Here is a 16,459-nt window from a genome sequence, read left to right as displayed (position 1 = left end):
AGGGCCTCGGTGGGATTGTGGCCTGTGCAGGCTCAATAAGCCAAATGCCCTACTTCTACACTGCCGGGATTCTATACCTCACTCTTGGCCCAAGCTCTTGCCTGTTTGGGCACTGGTCTCCCTCTATCGTTTTGGATCAAGTTGTGTTTGTTAATGCTGCCGGGACATTTGAACCGTGTGAAATGTGAAGACAGTAGTTGCCCTGATTTCATGCCAGTCTCTGGCAATGGTGAATAATTACTGATACTTTAGAGGCACAGAGTGGATAAGATTGAACCTGGGAAGGAGGTAAATGAAGATATTGTCACCGTGCGATAATGAGTGTTTGGAAATCAATGTGAAAAAGGGGCAAATGTGAAGCTGTTGCAGAAGGTGAAATGTTTAGAAAGTGTAAAATATGGAACGCTTCACGAATTTGCGTGTCATCCTTGCGCAGGGGCCATGCTAATCTTCTCTGTATCGTTCCAATTTTAGTATATGTGCTGCCGAAGCGAGCACACTACTACAGGAAGTCTCAGTGCTTTATAAGGGCTGGGAATTGCAACCACCTTTATATGGTTTTGCCTACGTTTTTTTATGCTTTTAAATTAGGGTTTTCATACAATATTATTCACAAGATATACAGAGTCAAAATAGATAATTTTTACTTTTATTATTTATGATTCGTTTCAGTTAAGTATTGAAAGTAAAGTACATGTAACCGCAGTGGATTATGGTCGGCAAATGCAGATCAGATAGGTGGGCGGGGCTTTAGCTGGCGGGGCTGAGCTCGGTGGGCGGATCCTGTTGTCAGGTGGGCCCGCCCACCGAGCTCAGCCCCGCCAGCTAAAGCGTGGCTGGGCGGGCGGGGACGGTTGGTAGGTGGGCGAGGCTTGTTGCTATGGGGCGGGGTCTGTTGCTAGGCAGACGCGGCCGAGCATGCCGGACGGGGCCAGTTGGTTAGGTGGGCGGGGCCGGTGGCTATTGGGCGGGGCTTGTTGCTGTGGGGAGGGGTCTGTTGTTAGGCAGACTTGGCGGGTTGCTGCCTGGAGCCGGGGGTGAGTGAGACTCTATGAGGATTGGCCCTGGGAGGGAGGCTGAGCCCCGGAGCGAGTGGGATTGGGGTCAGTGCTGCCCCAGTGCCGGTGTGGCTCAGCAGCGCTGCCTACCCGCCCTGTACACACAGCTGGATCAGTGTAGGCCCCAGGCCTTTTCCTGGCCTCAGCTCTCCTTCCCCCCCTCGACTGGGACAACCACTGGGCGCTGAACCATCAGCTAAACTCTGGGCTACATTCCTAAATCTCTCTGTCCTTCCAGCATCCCTGACTATTTATCTATAGGTTAAAGTGCAACAGGTTTATTTGATAGCAAACGCCACTAGCTTTCGGAGCGCTGCTCCTTCGTCAGGTGAGAAGGGGCAGCGCTCCGAAAGCTAGTGGCATTTGCTACCAAATAAACCTGTTGGACTTTAACCTGGTGTTGTTAGGCTCCTTACTGTGTTTACCCCAGTCCAACGCCGGCATCTGCACATATTTATCTCTAACCAAGCTGCACTCTCCATTATCCTGTCTGATTCTGTCTTTGCAATGTGATTTGGAGTTAAAGGCACTATATCAGTGCAAATGGCTGGTTGTTTGGAAAGGGTGATAAGGAATCACTGCTGCCACCATCCTCCCAACCTCAGCACTCTCACTCGCAAAGATAAATTACAAGGACTGCTTGATAATTTTCCACAGTAAGAAGTCTAACAACACCAGGTTAAAGTCCCAACAGGTTTATTTGGTAGCAAATGCCACTAGCTTTCGGAGCGCTGCCCCTTCGTTGTCTTGTTGTCTTGTCAGAGTTGCCTTGTGAAACCATTCATGGTTGATGTGGACACTGATGGTTGTCCAATTTTCAAATCTTGTAACAAGATGTTACAAAAACATCTGTGGTTGAAGTGGAAATATTGGACTTCCAGGAGGATGAGGGTCGAGAGCATAAATCACTAATCCACATTTGAGTTCTGTAGGCAAGTTCCAGAAGTAAAATATCCTCAACTTGAGAAAACTAATGTGCAGCTCATTTCAATTTTTGGCACAACATCCTACTGTGAATTGAGATAAATAAATAAAGTCAATCAAATCCTGACAGAGCTCTTTCATATAGCCTTGACTGCATAGCCCAATTTTCAAAGACTTAGGGCCAGGCTGGAGATGCACGGGGCAGTAATTAGCCTGTGTAAAGGATGCTAGTGCCTTGCAGCTCTCGAGCATCTGAAGATTATCACAGGTGGCCCTTAAATTCAGTAAGTTTGGTCACCCCTGATCTCTGCCTTTCAAAATGAAGGATTATATTGTCCCTTAGGATTGATTCCAATAATTTGCTCACAAACAAAGTTAAACCATAAGACCTATAAGCACTCAGATTATCCCTTCCTGTACAAACAGTACAACATTGGTTGTCCTTTGCCACCAGTCGTGTAGCCCTGGAAAATTGAAATTTGATCGCCAGGGCCTTCACGATTTCCTCCCATGCTTCTTTTAACTATCTGGCATAAATTTCAAATATTCAGTAATAAATCAATATTACTCACAAACGTGGAATGTGAATGTCCTTTGCATTTAACAATATTGTGCAAATAATGCCTAATATACACAAGGGAACATAAAATATTTTCTTGGTACCCATTAATGTTTTTGCATCTTCCCCATTGTTGCTTTTAGCAACTTTGGCTGTATTTATATCCATTTGTCTCTCTGACATTTTGACACCTTTTTGATAAACTTTTGAAGTTTCTTTTATTCTTCCCAGTGGATCTTTCTACAATATTTTATGAAACATATCTTTTTTCATTTATTCTGGATTATCCAATGCCACTGATTTTCTTTTCTAATTTATGTTTACCAATCCTGGATTTGAATAGCCCTGCATGTTCTCCATTAGGCGATAGAAGATTAGCACTGCTGCCTCACGGCGCTAGGGACTCGAGTTCGATTCCCTGTCTGTGTAGAGCTTGCACATTCTCCCTGTATCTGCATGGGTTTCCTCCCACAGTTCAAAGATGTGGATTGGCCATGCTACATTGCCCCTTAGTGTCAGGGGGACTCACTAGGGTAAATGCATGGGGTTATGGGGATAGAGCTAGGGTGGGATTGTGGTTGGTGCAGACTTGATGGGCCAAATGGCCTCCTTCTGCACTGTAGGATTCTATGATTCTATATTAACTGCAGTATTATCAAATCAACCCATTTTATTTCCTCCTAACATTTTGGTAATTGCCGCTTTTAAAATGCATGCATGGGTTTGACCCTCTCTTTGTCTGCAACCTACTACAGCCCACAGAGAGCGCTGAATTTTCCTTGTTTTGGCCTCTTGTGCATCCCTGAATTCTTTCATCCCATCATTGGCAGCTGGGTCTTTAGTGTTCTCAGCCATAAGCACCGAAAGTCCCTCCTTAAACCTCTCTACCTCTTGTTCTTTTCAAGATCTATTGCTTTTACCCTGTTTTCGGCCACCTGTGACCATATCTTCTATGTGATAATACTCCTGTGAAACATCTTGGGTTTTTTTTAACTATGTTAAAGGTGCTATATAAATGCAAGTAGTTGTCCTCCACACTGTCAGGATCATCCAAATGAATATTGTTCACTGGTCAGAATCTATCATTGTCCCTCCTCTAATTAGTACTTTTACTCTTTTTCCTTTCTAGGCAACTTGAACGTTATGTCAAAGATTTGAAGAAAACCCGATGTTCTGTTTGTAATGGATTTGAGTCCCCACTCAACATGGAAAAACATTTCATCACTTCACTCTGTGCGGCCGACACCAAAACTCTCAGGCCTGGCTCCGATCACACACAGTTTGTATTTAAGCAACGCCGTTGCTGCACACAACCAGAGTCTCTTGCAGGCCAGTGGAGTCACATGTGTAATCAGTGTGACCCCAGGGGTGATCAGTCCTATGTTTCCCGACATGGAGTATATTAGCATTCCTGTTGCAGACTCTCCCAGTGCGCAGTTAAGTGAGTACTTTGACGTGGTGGCGGACAAAATCCACCTCGTTGAAAAATTGCGTGGACGAACACTGCTGCACTGTGTTGCAGGAGTCAGCAGATCCGCCACTTTGTGCCTTGCTTACCTCATGAAGTATCACCAAATGTCACTGCTCGAGGCTCATGCCTGGTTGAGGGCATGCAGACCTATAATTAGGCCCAACAACGGATTCTGGAAGCAGCTGATTGAGTATGAAGATGGACTCTTTGGAAAAACTAGCATCAAAATGGTGATGTCACCGCTGGGAGTTGTCCCAGACATATATGAAAAAGAAACAAGAGGAATGATCCCTTGTTGATACTGTACATCCAATGAAAAATGTTTATTTTCTTGGCACATTTGTGCTATACGTTACGTCTGTATGTGTTTGCCTACAAAAGCATCCATGGATAAGATAACATTATTTTAGGTACCATGCATAACTTGTCCCAAAAATTCCATGACCCTCATGTAAGACAAGGTTCAACTTCACAAAACTCCTGTACACTAAAATGCTGTTCTTTATAATGTATGGGGTCTGTGGATATCTTCTCTCCACTACACTCATTTCAATCATCTCACTCTCATCTACTCTTGTTCTATCAACCAGTGGGATGATATTTAAATGGAACATCTCCCTTCTGCAGTCAGTCCTGGCTGCTGCTGACTTCTTCCTCTAGCTTTGCTGCTGGTCAGTTATTGATTCAAAATCTGCCGTGGGACCTTTGAATTGCCCTAGGATTCAGAAGGAAAAGCTGCCATCATAATGTATTTCTGCTTCCAATGGATGTGCTGTCTTTGGATAATTTGCTGCATTGGGAGGATGCAATCCATGGGGTGGCACAGTGGTTAGCACTGCTGCCTCACAGCACCAGGGACCTGGGTTCAATTCCCAGCTTGGGCCACTGTCTGTGTGGAGTTTGCATGTTCTTCCTGTATCTGCGTGGGTTTCCTCTGGGTGCTCTGGTTTCTTCCCACACTTCAAAGATGTATGTGTTAGGTGGATTGGCCATGCTAAATTGCTCCCTAGTGTCAGGGGGACTAACTAGGGTAAATTTATGGGGATATGGCCTGGGTGGGATTGTGGTCGGTGCAAACCCGATGGGCCGAATGGCCTCCTTCTGCACTGTAGGGATTCTATGTGTATGAGGAACATGTTCAAAGCACCACTTGTGATCCAAACTAAGACATAGGTTTGTATCTGAATATATATGTGTACATTGTATTCAGTTCTAAAGGTGTATTAACTTTACACGGCTAGGCTTAATAAATTGCAGCACATCTTGGAGTGATGATAATTATGTATTATTAAAATGGAGTAATAAAGATGATAAGTCTGGAACTGTTTTCACAAACTACACAAATGTAATGTATTTCTAGCTGCCCACTTTTGTACAGTACCTATAATTAAGACTAAGCTTTGGTGATGGAGTAATAATAATCTGTAACAAAATACTGTGCAGTAATACTATTTATGTTGGAAAGTCTGGAATGTACAGCAGTCCTCTTAGTATCTAAAGGACAAAGTCCTGGTTAGTCTTTGGCGGGACCTTTGAAGGTGGACCCAGTGCCACGGAGGAGTCATGGTTGACAGGTTAATTTCCTTCTTCAATTACTGCCTGCCCTGCCTTATGTTTTTGTTCTTTCATGAGATGTGGACTTTGCTGGCAAGGCCAGCATTTGTGACCCACCATTAATTTCCCTGGAGAAGGTGATGATGACCTGCCTCCTTGAATTGCGCAGTCAGTGTACTGAAGGTACTCCCAAGGTGCTTTTAGGACCTTGACTCAGCAAGGATAAAGAACAGCAATATACTTCCATTCAGATGGTGTATGCCTTGGAGGAGAACTTGGAGATGATGGTGTTCCCATGCAACTGCCGCCCTTCTTGTGGGCGATAGAGGTCATGGATTTCGTTGATGACAGCCTGATGAGTTGCTGCAATTCATCACATGGATGATACACATTGTGGCCATGTGCGCTGGTGGTGGAGGAAGCAAATGTTTAAAGTGATGAATGAAAATGGGTGTCATCTTTATCTGAGGTGTTACGACTGGAGATGAATACTGCATTCATCAATGAACATCCCCACTTCTGACCTGATAATGAGTGGGAATATTTAAGAAAGCAACTGAAGATGATTGCTAGGACGCTGCACTGTGGAACTCCTCAAGTGAAGTCCTGAGGCTGAGATCTTCAACACCCATTTTCCTTAATGCTAGGTATGATTTCAGCTAGTGGAGAGGCCCACAGTTCACATCAACTTCAGTTTTAATAGGGCTCCTTGATGACACACTCAAATGCTGTCTTGATATAAAGGGCAGTCATTCAACTCTTTTTGTCATTTCTGGACTAAGACTTCAAACTGCTCTAAAATCTGAATGGTTCTCGTGAAATCCAAACTGAGCACCCGTGACCAGGTTGTTGGTGATTAAATGCTGTTTGATAGCATTGCCAATGAACCTTCGATTGTTCTGCTGATCAATAAGGGAAGGCTGAGAAAGGCAAATTATGGGGTTACAATTTTTAAAATTCATTTATGGGACATGGGCGTTGCTGGCTGGCCAGCATCTATTGCCCATCCCTAGTTACCCTTGAGAAGGTGGTGGTGAGCTGCCTTCTTGAAATGCAGCAGTCCATGTGCTGTGGGCTGGCCCACAATGCCGTTAGTATTTTGACCCAGCGACTCGAGAGTAAGAAGTGGACCATTGAAGAGTGAGATGAGGAGAATTTTCTTCCTGAATCTACAGAGAGCTGTGGATGAAAGTGGTTTGAATATTATAAAGGTAAATATCGATAGATTTTTGGATACTAAGGAAATCGAGGAATGAAAGGATAGAATGGAAAAGTGTGCAGTAAGAAGATCAGACATGATCTTATTGAATGTTGGAGCTGGCTCAAAGGGCCAAATAGCCTACTCTATTATTATGATCTGATGGGGTGGTAGTAGGTTGGAATAGATTTGTCTTCTTTTTGTGACTCAGACATACCGGAACCATTTTTCCACTGCGTGAGACAGATTTCAGGAGTGCAACTTCTGGAATGACTTAGCTAGCTCTACAGCACAAAGTTTTAGTACTACAGCTAGGACATTGTTAGGGTCCATAGCCTTTGCTGTACCCAAAGCATTCAGCCATTTCTTGATCTCACTTGGAGTGAATCAGATTGGCTGAATACTGGCTTCTGTGATCGTCAAGAGGCAGCCAAGATGGATCATCCACTCAGTACTTCTGGCTAAAAATTGTTGAAAATGTTTCAGCCTCATCTTTTGCAGTAAGCTCGCACACAGAGCTATACTGAGCATGGAGATATTCATGGATGATAGATGTTGGGTTGACAATGCAAGTGGGAATCAGGCCAAATACAGAAAACCCAGAGGAGAAATGAAAAAGGAAATAAAAGAGGCAAAGAGATTGTATGAGAAGAGACTGGCACTTAATTTAAAGGAATTCTGAAACCCTTCTACAAACATATAAATAATAAAAAGGTAATAAAGAAGGGGGAGAGGAGCTGATTAGGGACCAAATAGGGAATTTATGCGTGAAAGACAAGCACGTAGCTGAGAAACTAATGAATATTTTACCTGTCTTTATCAAGAAAAAAGATGTTGCCTAAGTTGTGGTGAAACAGGGAATGCTTGAATTACTAGATGGACTAACATTGATAAAGAGAATGTATTAGAATGACTGACTGTACTTAACGTAGAGAAGTCACCAGGACCAGATGAGATGCATTTGAGTTACTGCGGGAAGTAAATGTGAAAATTGAGGAGGAACTGGCCATAATCATCCAACTCTGCTGAGATGCCAGTGTGTGATGCTGGAGGGTGGAAAAATTGCTAATGTTACACCCTTTTTCAGTAAAGGGTGTCAGGATACACTGAGCAACTACAGGCCAGTCAATTTTACCTTGGTGGTGGGAAATCTTTTAGAAATGATGATATGGGGCAATATGAATACTCAGTTGGAGATGTGTGGATTAATTAAGGCAAGAATTTGTTCAAGGGAAATTGAATTTAACTAAATCCATTGAGTTTTTTTTGATGAAATAAGTAATCGATGGTTCAGTGAAGTGGTTGATGATGTGGAAGTGGACATCTAAAAGTGATTGGCAGCAGCAGAATTGTAGGCCCATGAAATGAAAGAAAGAATGGCAGCATGGATATAAAGTTGGGTGAGAACAGAAATCGAAAAGTAATAGTGAATATTGTTTTTGGACTGGAGGAAGGTATGTGGCAGGTTCTACAGGGTTCAGTATGAGGACTAGTGCTTTTTCTTTGTGTAGGTTAATGAACGTGACTGAGTGCACAGAGAGAAATTTAAAAATTTGCAGATGACACAGAACTTACAAGTATTGTGAGCTGTGAAGAGATAATGATAGTTTTTAAGGGAACAAAGACAGGCTGGTATGACCTGCTAAGTGGTAGGTGAAATTTAATGCAGAAAGGTGTGAAACCATACATTTTGGTATGAAACAATGCTTGGCAGGAACTGTCAGTAAACGTCAACTCATGCATTCTTGCATTCTCCACGGTCTCCATTCTCTATCAATGTGAGTCCATCAGATCTCTCTTCTACACAGTATAAAGTTGTTGCTTATCCCAATATGTGCTGGTTAGGTGCATTGGCCATGATAAATTCTCCCTCAGTGTACCCCAACAGGCGCCGGAGTGTGGCGGCTAGGGGATTTTCACAGTAACTTCATTGCAGTGTTAATGTAAGCCTACTCGTGACGCCAATGAAAAACTTGACCATGGATATTTTCTTGCAAATTGCCATGACGAGCGCAATACAGAAAGTTTCAACATATATCTTTTTTAAAGCAAGACCTCTTTGTATCGTTCCAGCTTTAAGCATAGGTGCTGCTGCAGCACCTATGCTTAATTCCCGGGTGAAGATCAGTGCCTCAGGAATCCTCAAGGCTTTTTTGTCCTGCAGTGGTTAGTTTTTCTTCAACTGTTTACTTTCTGCCCACACGCCAAACAAATCATGCCACAAATTACATTAGATTTTCTATTTTGGGATTTCCAAACATTGATACTGAAAAACAATGAGAATTAAGAAATAAAGGTGTGTGCTGACTGGAGTTTGAAGCAAAGGAAAATGTGGTTGTTATGCAAAAGGTGAAATGTTCAGGAAGTGTAAAATATGGAACGCTTCACGAATTTGCGTGTCATCCTTGCGCAGGGGCCATGCTAATCTTCTCTGTATCGTTCCAATTTTAGTATATGTGCTGCCGAAGCGAGCACAATGATAAAGGTTATGCGAGTGGATTATAAAGGATGAGATCTGCCTCTATTTTATGGTCATGCTAAACGCTAAATAATATTTTCTGATGTTACCTTCGCGGTTGCACTGATTGCACTGATTATCAGGAATCTGAACGTTCCGCTGTTTCATTTTGTAGCTGCAATGCTGATTATAGGAGTTGAAGATGTGCTTTTATTGTGTGCCGACCTAAATGTAGATGAGGAAGATGGGAGGGGCGCCAGTCGCTGTCTTCGTTGCCCGGTGGGCGGGGCCTGATGCTGGGCAGTGTGGGCGGGGCCTGTTGCTAGGCTGGGCGGTGTGGGCGGGGCCTGTTGCTAGGCTGTGCTGGCGGGGTCCATTGCGAGGTTAGGCTGGGTGGGCGGGGCCTGGTGCTGGGATGGGTGGGCGGGGCTTATGGTTGGTCAGTGTGGGCGGGGCCTGTTGCTGGGCTGGGCGGGGCTTGGACATGATGTGGAGATGCCGGCGTTGGACTGGGGTAAACACAGTAAGAAGTTTAACAACACCAGGTTAAAGTCCAACAGGTTTATTTGGTAGCAAAAGCCACACAAGCTTTCGAGGCTCTGAGCCCCTTCTTCAGGTGAGTGGGAATTCTGTTCACAAACAGAACTTGAAGTTCTGTTTGTGAACAGAATTCCCACTCACCTGAAGAAGGGGCTCAGAGCCTCGAAAGCTTGTGTGGCTTTTGCTACCAAATAAACCTGTTGGACTTTAACCTGGTGTTGTTAAACTTCTTACTGGGCTTGGACCTCCAGCTTGTTGAGTGAAGCTCACCTTTGGCCCAGGCCCTCCCAGCCACTGCAGACCTTTTGCAGCAGGTCCTCTACACTCACCAAAGACTTAACATCCCTCCTGAAATATGCAGTCCAGCTGAGAATTGATCAGTGTTTCATAAAGATTTAGCATAACTCCCTTGTTTTTCTGTTCTCCTCCATCAATTCAAAAATTCTTCATTGTTTTTATCAAGTTTATTTATTGGTATCGCAAGTAGGCTTACATTAACACTGCAATGAAGTTACTGTGAAAATCCACTCGTTGCCACACTCCGGCGCCTGTTCGGGTACACTGAGGGAGAATTTAGCATGGCTAATGCATCTAACCGGCATAGTCTTTTGGACATGGTTCTTGATGGACCGAATGGCCACCTTTAATGCTCAGTATGATTTTTAACCTGCCTTCTCAACCAAATTCTTCCAGAATTTGTGTGCGCTCACTCCCACAGCTCCACATCCTGTTTAAAATTGTGCCTTACCTTCTCATCAAAATACTCACCATGCTTTTCTGTGTCAAAATTTAATCTGCCAGGAGTCTGACCATTTTTCCTTCTGAAGTTTGTTACTATCCTTCTCATCACTTACTATATTTCACAGTTCCCTTTCACCTGCAACTTTGAAATTATTGCCCTGTATATCCAAGTTCAGGTCATTGACAATTATCAGAAGGGGCAGTGACCCTTACACCAATCCCTAGGGATATCGATGCACTTCAGACTACAAAAGCACTTCATCATTGTTCCCTGTCGCTGCGCCAATCTTGTATCCACGCAGCCACTGTCTCTTCAATCCCATAGACTTTACTCTTGCTGACAAGTCAATGTGGTACTGTACTTTGTCAAGCGCCTTTTGAAAGTCCATATACAGGACAACAACCGCAGTAATTTTATCCATCTTTTTGGTTGCAATAAATACTTGATCAAACATAGCTCACTCACCTTTCACAAACTCATGCTGATATATTTTACAAATGCCAATTAATTTTGTTTCAGATTATCCTCTCTAGAGTCTTCCCTACTATTGAAATTGGGCTGCTGTTGGTGGGTGTAGTACCTTCTCCCCTCAGCTCTGACCCAGCCATTTCCCCACATCTCAGCACTGCATAGAAATCATAGAAACCCTACAGTACAGAAAGAGGCCATTCGGCCCATCGAGTCTGCACCGACCACAATCCCACCCAGGCCCTACCCCTACATATTTACCCACTAATCCCTCCAACCTACGCATCTCAGGACACTAAGGGGCAATTTTTAGCATGGCCAATCAACCTAACCCACACATCTTTGGACGGTGGGAGGAAACCGGAGCACCCGGAGGAAACCCACGCAGACACGAGGAGAATGTGCAAACTCCACACAGACAGTGACCCAAGCCAGGAATCAAACCCAGGTCCCTGGAGCTGTGAAGCAGCAGTGCTAACCACTGTGCTACCGTGCCGCCCCAACTTCTTCGTACATTTCCCCCCTGCCCTCCACCCCCCCCCCCCCCCATGATGCAGCAAAACAACCCAGCAAGACTTTTCTTCAAACATTTCCACAGTACTTAGCACATCAGTGCCATTGACTGCAACCACCTTGTCACTTACCAACTATCTACCACTTGGGAGTGCTCTAAAAATTTCATCTTCTGCAAAACAGCCACATTTTCCTTTGCTTCAAATTCCAGTCAGCACACAGATTCAACATCTTTATTCAGCTCCTCTCCCACTTCACCCAATTCAAACTTTTCGCTTGACAACCTTATCAAACTTGCAGACTTGACTCTTTTCAATCGGGTATTTAACATATATGTTCGGCTTATTTTCTTTGGAACAAAGATGGCTGAGGAGGACTAGATTGCCGTGTACAAAATTGTGAGGGGAAGAGATAGAATAGACAGGATGAAATGGTTTCCCTTGGTGGAGAATACTTGAACCAGGGCACGTTGATTCGATAAGTGGCAGTAGGTATAGAGGGGACACGAGGAAGAACATTTTTACCCAGAGGGTGGTGGGTGTCTGGAATTCGCTGCCCGAGTTGGTGGTGCTGGCAGAGACCTTAACCTCTTTTTAAAAAGTAGCTGGATGTGCACCCCAAGTGTTGTAAGCTACACGGTTATGGGCCGGGTGCTGGAACTTGGCATTAGGAAGGATACCGTAGTTTCCTCGGGCAAGATGGGCTGAACGGCCTCCTTCTGTGCTGTAACGTTTCTCAAGTTCTATGGTTCCAGCGTTGATTTACACAGTATCTATGAATTGTGAAGTATGAAAGTGAAAGTATGAACGATTCGCAGCTTCGGTGATATTTTGCTTTCAGTAAATCAAGAAGAATTAAATCATTAATGTTTTAGATATGTTAAATATCCCATTTAAAAGAGTCAATCCTGCAAGTTTGATCAGGTTGTGGAGTTAAAAGTTTGAGTAGAGTGGAGTGGGAGAGGAGCTGAATAAAGATGTTGAATCTGTGTGCTGACTGGAATTTCATGCAAAGGAAAATGTGGCTGTTTTACACAAGAGGAAATGTTTAGAAAGTGTAAAATATGGAACGCTTCACGAATTTGCGTGTCATCCTTGCGCAGGGGCCATGCTAATCTTCTCTGTATCGTTCCAATTTTAGTATATGTGCTGCCGAAGCGAGCACAATTGTTGAATGAAAATCGCTGTCTTATCAATCCTCAATAGTGACACCACTTTCTTGTCATGCTGACTTCAATTACGACACTTCATTGTTCCTCAATTCTGCATCAACATTCTGCAGTCTATTACCTCAAACAAATCGTCATACGCCTACAATTGGACTTGTATCTTTTGGCATTACCAAACATAGATACTGACAGGGAAGCAGATGTCCATGTAAATGACAATGGGCTCTAGTTTACTCAGGTCACAGCTCCCTCTTCCAACATGCTGCTGAAGACAATACATTCAGCATCATGATGCAGCAAAACAGCCCAGCAAAACTCTCCTTCAAACATTTCCACAGTACTTAGCACACCAGTGCTATTGGCTGCAACCACCTTGTCACTTATCAACTATCTACCACTCTGGAGCGCTCCAAATGGGTGCAACAATCAGCAAAGATTTCAGCCTATCAGGCAATTCAGAGCTGCCAACATAAAAGAGTTTGTGAAATGAAGCGACAGCTTCAGGAAAGGTGCCGCAGCCTCAGCGAAAGTTCAAAACTCAGGAAGAGTCCTGACACCAGCGCTTGATACCGATTCTGTCACCTTAGCTGGAGAAATGTACCAAACAATTCACGAGGAAGGAAGGAAAGTGCACAGTGAATGATCATTTCAAGGGGCTCTGGGGGATTACGCACAGTTAAACAATGGTGTTTACATTATAATTAGCGACATAGACAGAGTAAATTGAAGCATTTTCATACTTCACAATTGATAGGCCATCACTAAACTACATGTAGTGTACCTCATCCAATCACAGGGCCATATCTAACCCCAATTCACAAAATTTGATTGGATTTGATCTGAATTATTATTCTCACATGTATTAGTATACAGTGTAAATTATTGATTCTTGCGCGCTATACAGACAAAGCATACCGTTCTTAGGGAAGGAAAGGAGACAGTGCAGAATATAGTCTTAGAATCATAGCTCGGGTGTAGACAAAGATCAACTTAATCAACTTAAAGCCAATCCACGTTTCCTAGCTCACACAGACACACTGAACCCCTAACCCTGTCACACACAATCTCTTATCTCCACATCCACTACAGTCACACTGGGATTGTTTTTTCCTTGCTTTTGGGTAAGGTGCCACTTTCTCTCTTTCTCCAAAGCTGGTTTCACATCTTGGACCACATCATTAACACCCATTCTCCATTTCCCTGTCTCCATTCCATGAACTCGAGTCAATCCATTTGAAAATACTCTTTCTAGCAGAACACTGTGCTGCTGATTTGATCCACAGCCTTGGTGTCCAGCAGCTTTTCACTTCCACCAGATTCCCCAAATCTCCATTTCTCTTTGCTGAGTGTTATCAGCATTTTGTGTTTCTGTTCTCGATTCGCAGCTTCTGTGATATTTTGCTTTCAGTAAATCAAGAAGAATTAAATCATTAATGTTTTAGATATGTTAAATATCCCGATTGAAAAGAGTCAAGCCTGCAAGTTTGATCAGGTTGTGGAGTTAAAAGTTTGAGTGGAGTGAAGTGGGAGAGGAGCTGAATAAAGATGTTGAATCTGTGTGCTGACTGGAGTTTGAAGCAAAGAAAAATGTGGCTGTTTTACACAAGGGGAAATGTTTAGAAAGTGTAAAATATGGAACGCTTCACGAATTTGCGTGTCATCCTTGCGCTAATCTTCTCTGTATCGTTCCAAATTTAGGATATGTGCTGCCGAAGCGAGCACAATTGTCGAATGAAAATCGGTGTCTTATCAATCCTCAATAGTGACACCACTTTCTTGTCATGCTGACTTCAATTACGACACTTCATTCTTCCTCAATTCTACATCAACTTCCTGCTGCAGTCTATTACCTCAAACAAATCGTCATACACCTACAATTGGACTTGTATCTTTTGGCATTACCAAACGTAGACACTGACAGGGAAGCAGATGTCCATGTAAATGACCATGGGCTCTAGCTTACTCAGGTCACAGCTCCCTCTTCCAACATGCTGCTGAAGACAATACATTCAGCATCATGATGCAGCAAAACAGCCCAGCAAAACTCTCCTTCAAACATTTCCACAGTACTTAGCACACCAGTGCTATTGGCTGCAACCACCTTGTCACTTATCAACTATCTACCACGCGGGAGTGCTCCAAATGCGCGCAACAGTCAGCAAAGATTTCAGCCTGTCAGACAATTCAGAGCTGCCAGCATAAAAGAGTTTGTGAAATGAAGCGACAGCTTCAGGAAAGGTGCCGCAGCCTCAGCGAAAGTTCAAAACTCAGGAAGAGTCCTGACACCAGCGCTTGATACCGATTCTGCCACTTTAGCTGGAGAAATGTACCAAACAATTCACTAGTATTGAAGCAAAGTGCACAGTGAATGGTCAATTCAGGGGCTCTGGGGGATTACGCACAGTTAAACAATGGTGTTTACATTATAATTAGCGATATAGACAGAGTAAATTGAAGCATTTTCATACTTCACAATTGATAGGCCATCACTAAACTACATGTAGTGTACCTCATCCAATCACAGGGCCATATCTCACCACAATTCATAAAATTTGATTTGATCTGAATTATTATTGTCACATGTATTAGTATACAGTGTAAATTATTGATTCTTGCGCGCTATACAGACAAAGCATACCATTCTTAGGGAAGGAAAGGAGACAGTGCAGAATATAGTGTTACAGTCATAGCTCGGGTGTAGACAAAGATCAACTTAATCAACTTAAAGCCAATCCATGTTTCCTAGCTCACACAGAAACACTGAACCCCTAACCCTGTCACACACAATCTCTCATCTCCACATCCAATACACTCACACTGAGATTGTTTTCTCCTTGCTTTTGGGTAAGGTACCACTCCCAGCTCTTCCTCTCTTTCTCCAAAGCTGATTTCACATCTTGGACCACATCATTGCCACCCATTCTCCATTTTCCTGTCCCCATTCCACCCTTCCATGAACTCGAGTCAATCCATTTGAAAATACTCTTTCTAGCAGAACACTGTGCTGCTGATTTGATCCACAGCCTTGGTGTCCAGCAGCTTTTCACTTCCACCAGATTCCCCAAATCTCCATTTCTCTTTGCTGAGTGTTATCAGCATTTTGTGTTTCTGTTCTCGATTCGCAGCTTCTGTGATATTTTGCTTTTAGTAAATCAAGAAGAATTAACGAATTAATGGTTTAGACATGTTAAAAATCCCACTGAAAAGGGTCATTTCTGCATGTTTGATAAGGTTGTGGAGTTAAAAGTTTGAGTAGAGTGGAGTGGGAGAGGAGCTGAATAAAGATGTTGAATCTGTGTGCTGACTGGAGTTTCAAGCAAAGGAAAATGTGGTTGTTTTACACAAGGGGAAATGTTTAGACAGTGTAAAATATGGAACGCTTCACGAATTTGCGTGTCATCCTTGCGCAGGGGCCATGCTAATCTTCTCTGTATCGTTCCAATTTTAGTATATGTGCTGCCGAAGCGAGCACAATTGGTGAATGAAAATCGCTGTCTTATCAATCCTCAATAGTGACACCACTTTCTTGTCATGCTGACTTCAATTACTACACTTCATTCTTCCTCAATTCTACATCAACTTCCTGCTGCAGTCAATTACCTCAAACAAATCGTCATACAATTGGACTTGTATCTTTTGCCATTACCAAACGTAGACACTGACAGGGAAGCAGATGTCCATGTAAATGACCATGGGCTCTAGTTTACTCAGGTCACAGCTCCCTCTCCCAACATGCTGCTAAAGACAATTCATTCAGCATCATGATGCAGCAAAACAGCCCAGCAAAACTCTCCTTCAAACATTTC

At 43.4% G+C, this 16,459-nt stretch overlaps 1 protein-coding gene, 4 non-coding genes and 1 pseudogene across 5 annotated transcripts; 1 reads left to right on the top strand and 5 right to left on the bottom strand.

Annotated features, from left to right (window-relative positions):
• Positions 1-391: 391 nt before the first annotated feature.
• On the bottom strand, positions 392-498 carry LOC144503202 (U6 spliceosomal RNA). Its single transcript, XR_013499434.1, has one exon. It is a non-coding gene; the product is annotated as a U6 spliceosomal RNA (small nuclear RNA).
• Positions 499-983: 485 nt separating this feature from the next.
• Positions 984-5,343, top strand: LOC144503140 (dual specificity protein phosphatase 18-like). The gene is made up of 2 exons (XM_078227649.1): positions 984-1,037; positions 3,671-5,343. Exon 2 carries the CDS (start codon positions 3,724-3,726, stop codon positions 4,309-4,311), a length of 588 nt encoding a protein of 195 aa, XP_078083775.1. The 5' UTR covers positions 984-1,037; positions 3,671-3,723; the 3' UTR covers positions 4,312-5,343.
• A 3,789-nt stretch (positions 5,344-9,132) lies between these two features.
• On the bottom strand, positions 9,133-9,239 carry LOC144503201 (U6 spliceosomal RNA). Its single transcript, XR_013499433.1, has one exon. It is a non-coding gene; the product is annotated as a U6 spliceosomal RNA (small nuclear RNA).
• A 3,303-nt stretch (positions 9,240-12,542) lies between these two features.
• LOC144503199 (U6 spliceosomal RNA) lies at positions 12,543-12,649 on the bottom strand. Its single transcript, XR_013499432.1, has one exon. It is a non-coding gene; the product is annotated as a U6 spliceosomal RNA (small nuclear RNA).
• Positions 12,650-14,279: 1,630 nt separating this feature from the next.
• LOC144503212 (U6 spliceosomal RNA) lies at positions 14,280-14,375 on the bottom strand (annotated as a pseudogene).
• A 1,643-nt stretch (positions 14,376-16,018) lies between these two features.
• LOC144503198 (U6 spliceosomal RNA) lies at positions 16,019-16,125 on the bottom strand. The gene has a single exon (XR_013499431.1). It is a non-coding gene; the product is annotated as a U6 spliceosomal RNA (small nuclear RNA).
• Between the last annotated feature and the right edge of the window lie 334 nt (positions 16,126-16,459).

This window comes from Mustelus asterias, chromosome 13 (genome assembly GCF_964213995.1).
Source record: "Mustelus asterias chromosome 13, sMusAst1.hap1.1, whole genome shotgun sequence".
NCBI lineage: Eukaryota > Metazoa > Chordata > Chondrichthyes > Carcharhiniformes > Triakidae > Mustelus > Mustelus asterias.
This window is presented reverse-complemented; position numbering and strand designations above follow the sequence as displayed.

What these genes read in the sequence shown, in the direction of transcription:
- LOC144503140 (XM_078227649.1), top strand. Translation starts at nt 3,724, where the DNA reads ATGGATTTGAGTCCCCACTCAACATGGAAAAACATTTCATCACTTCAC.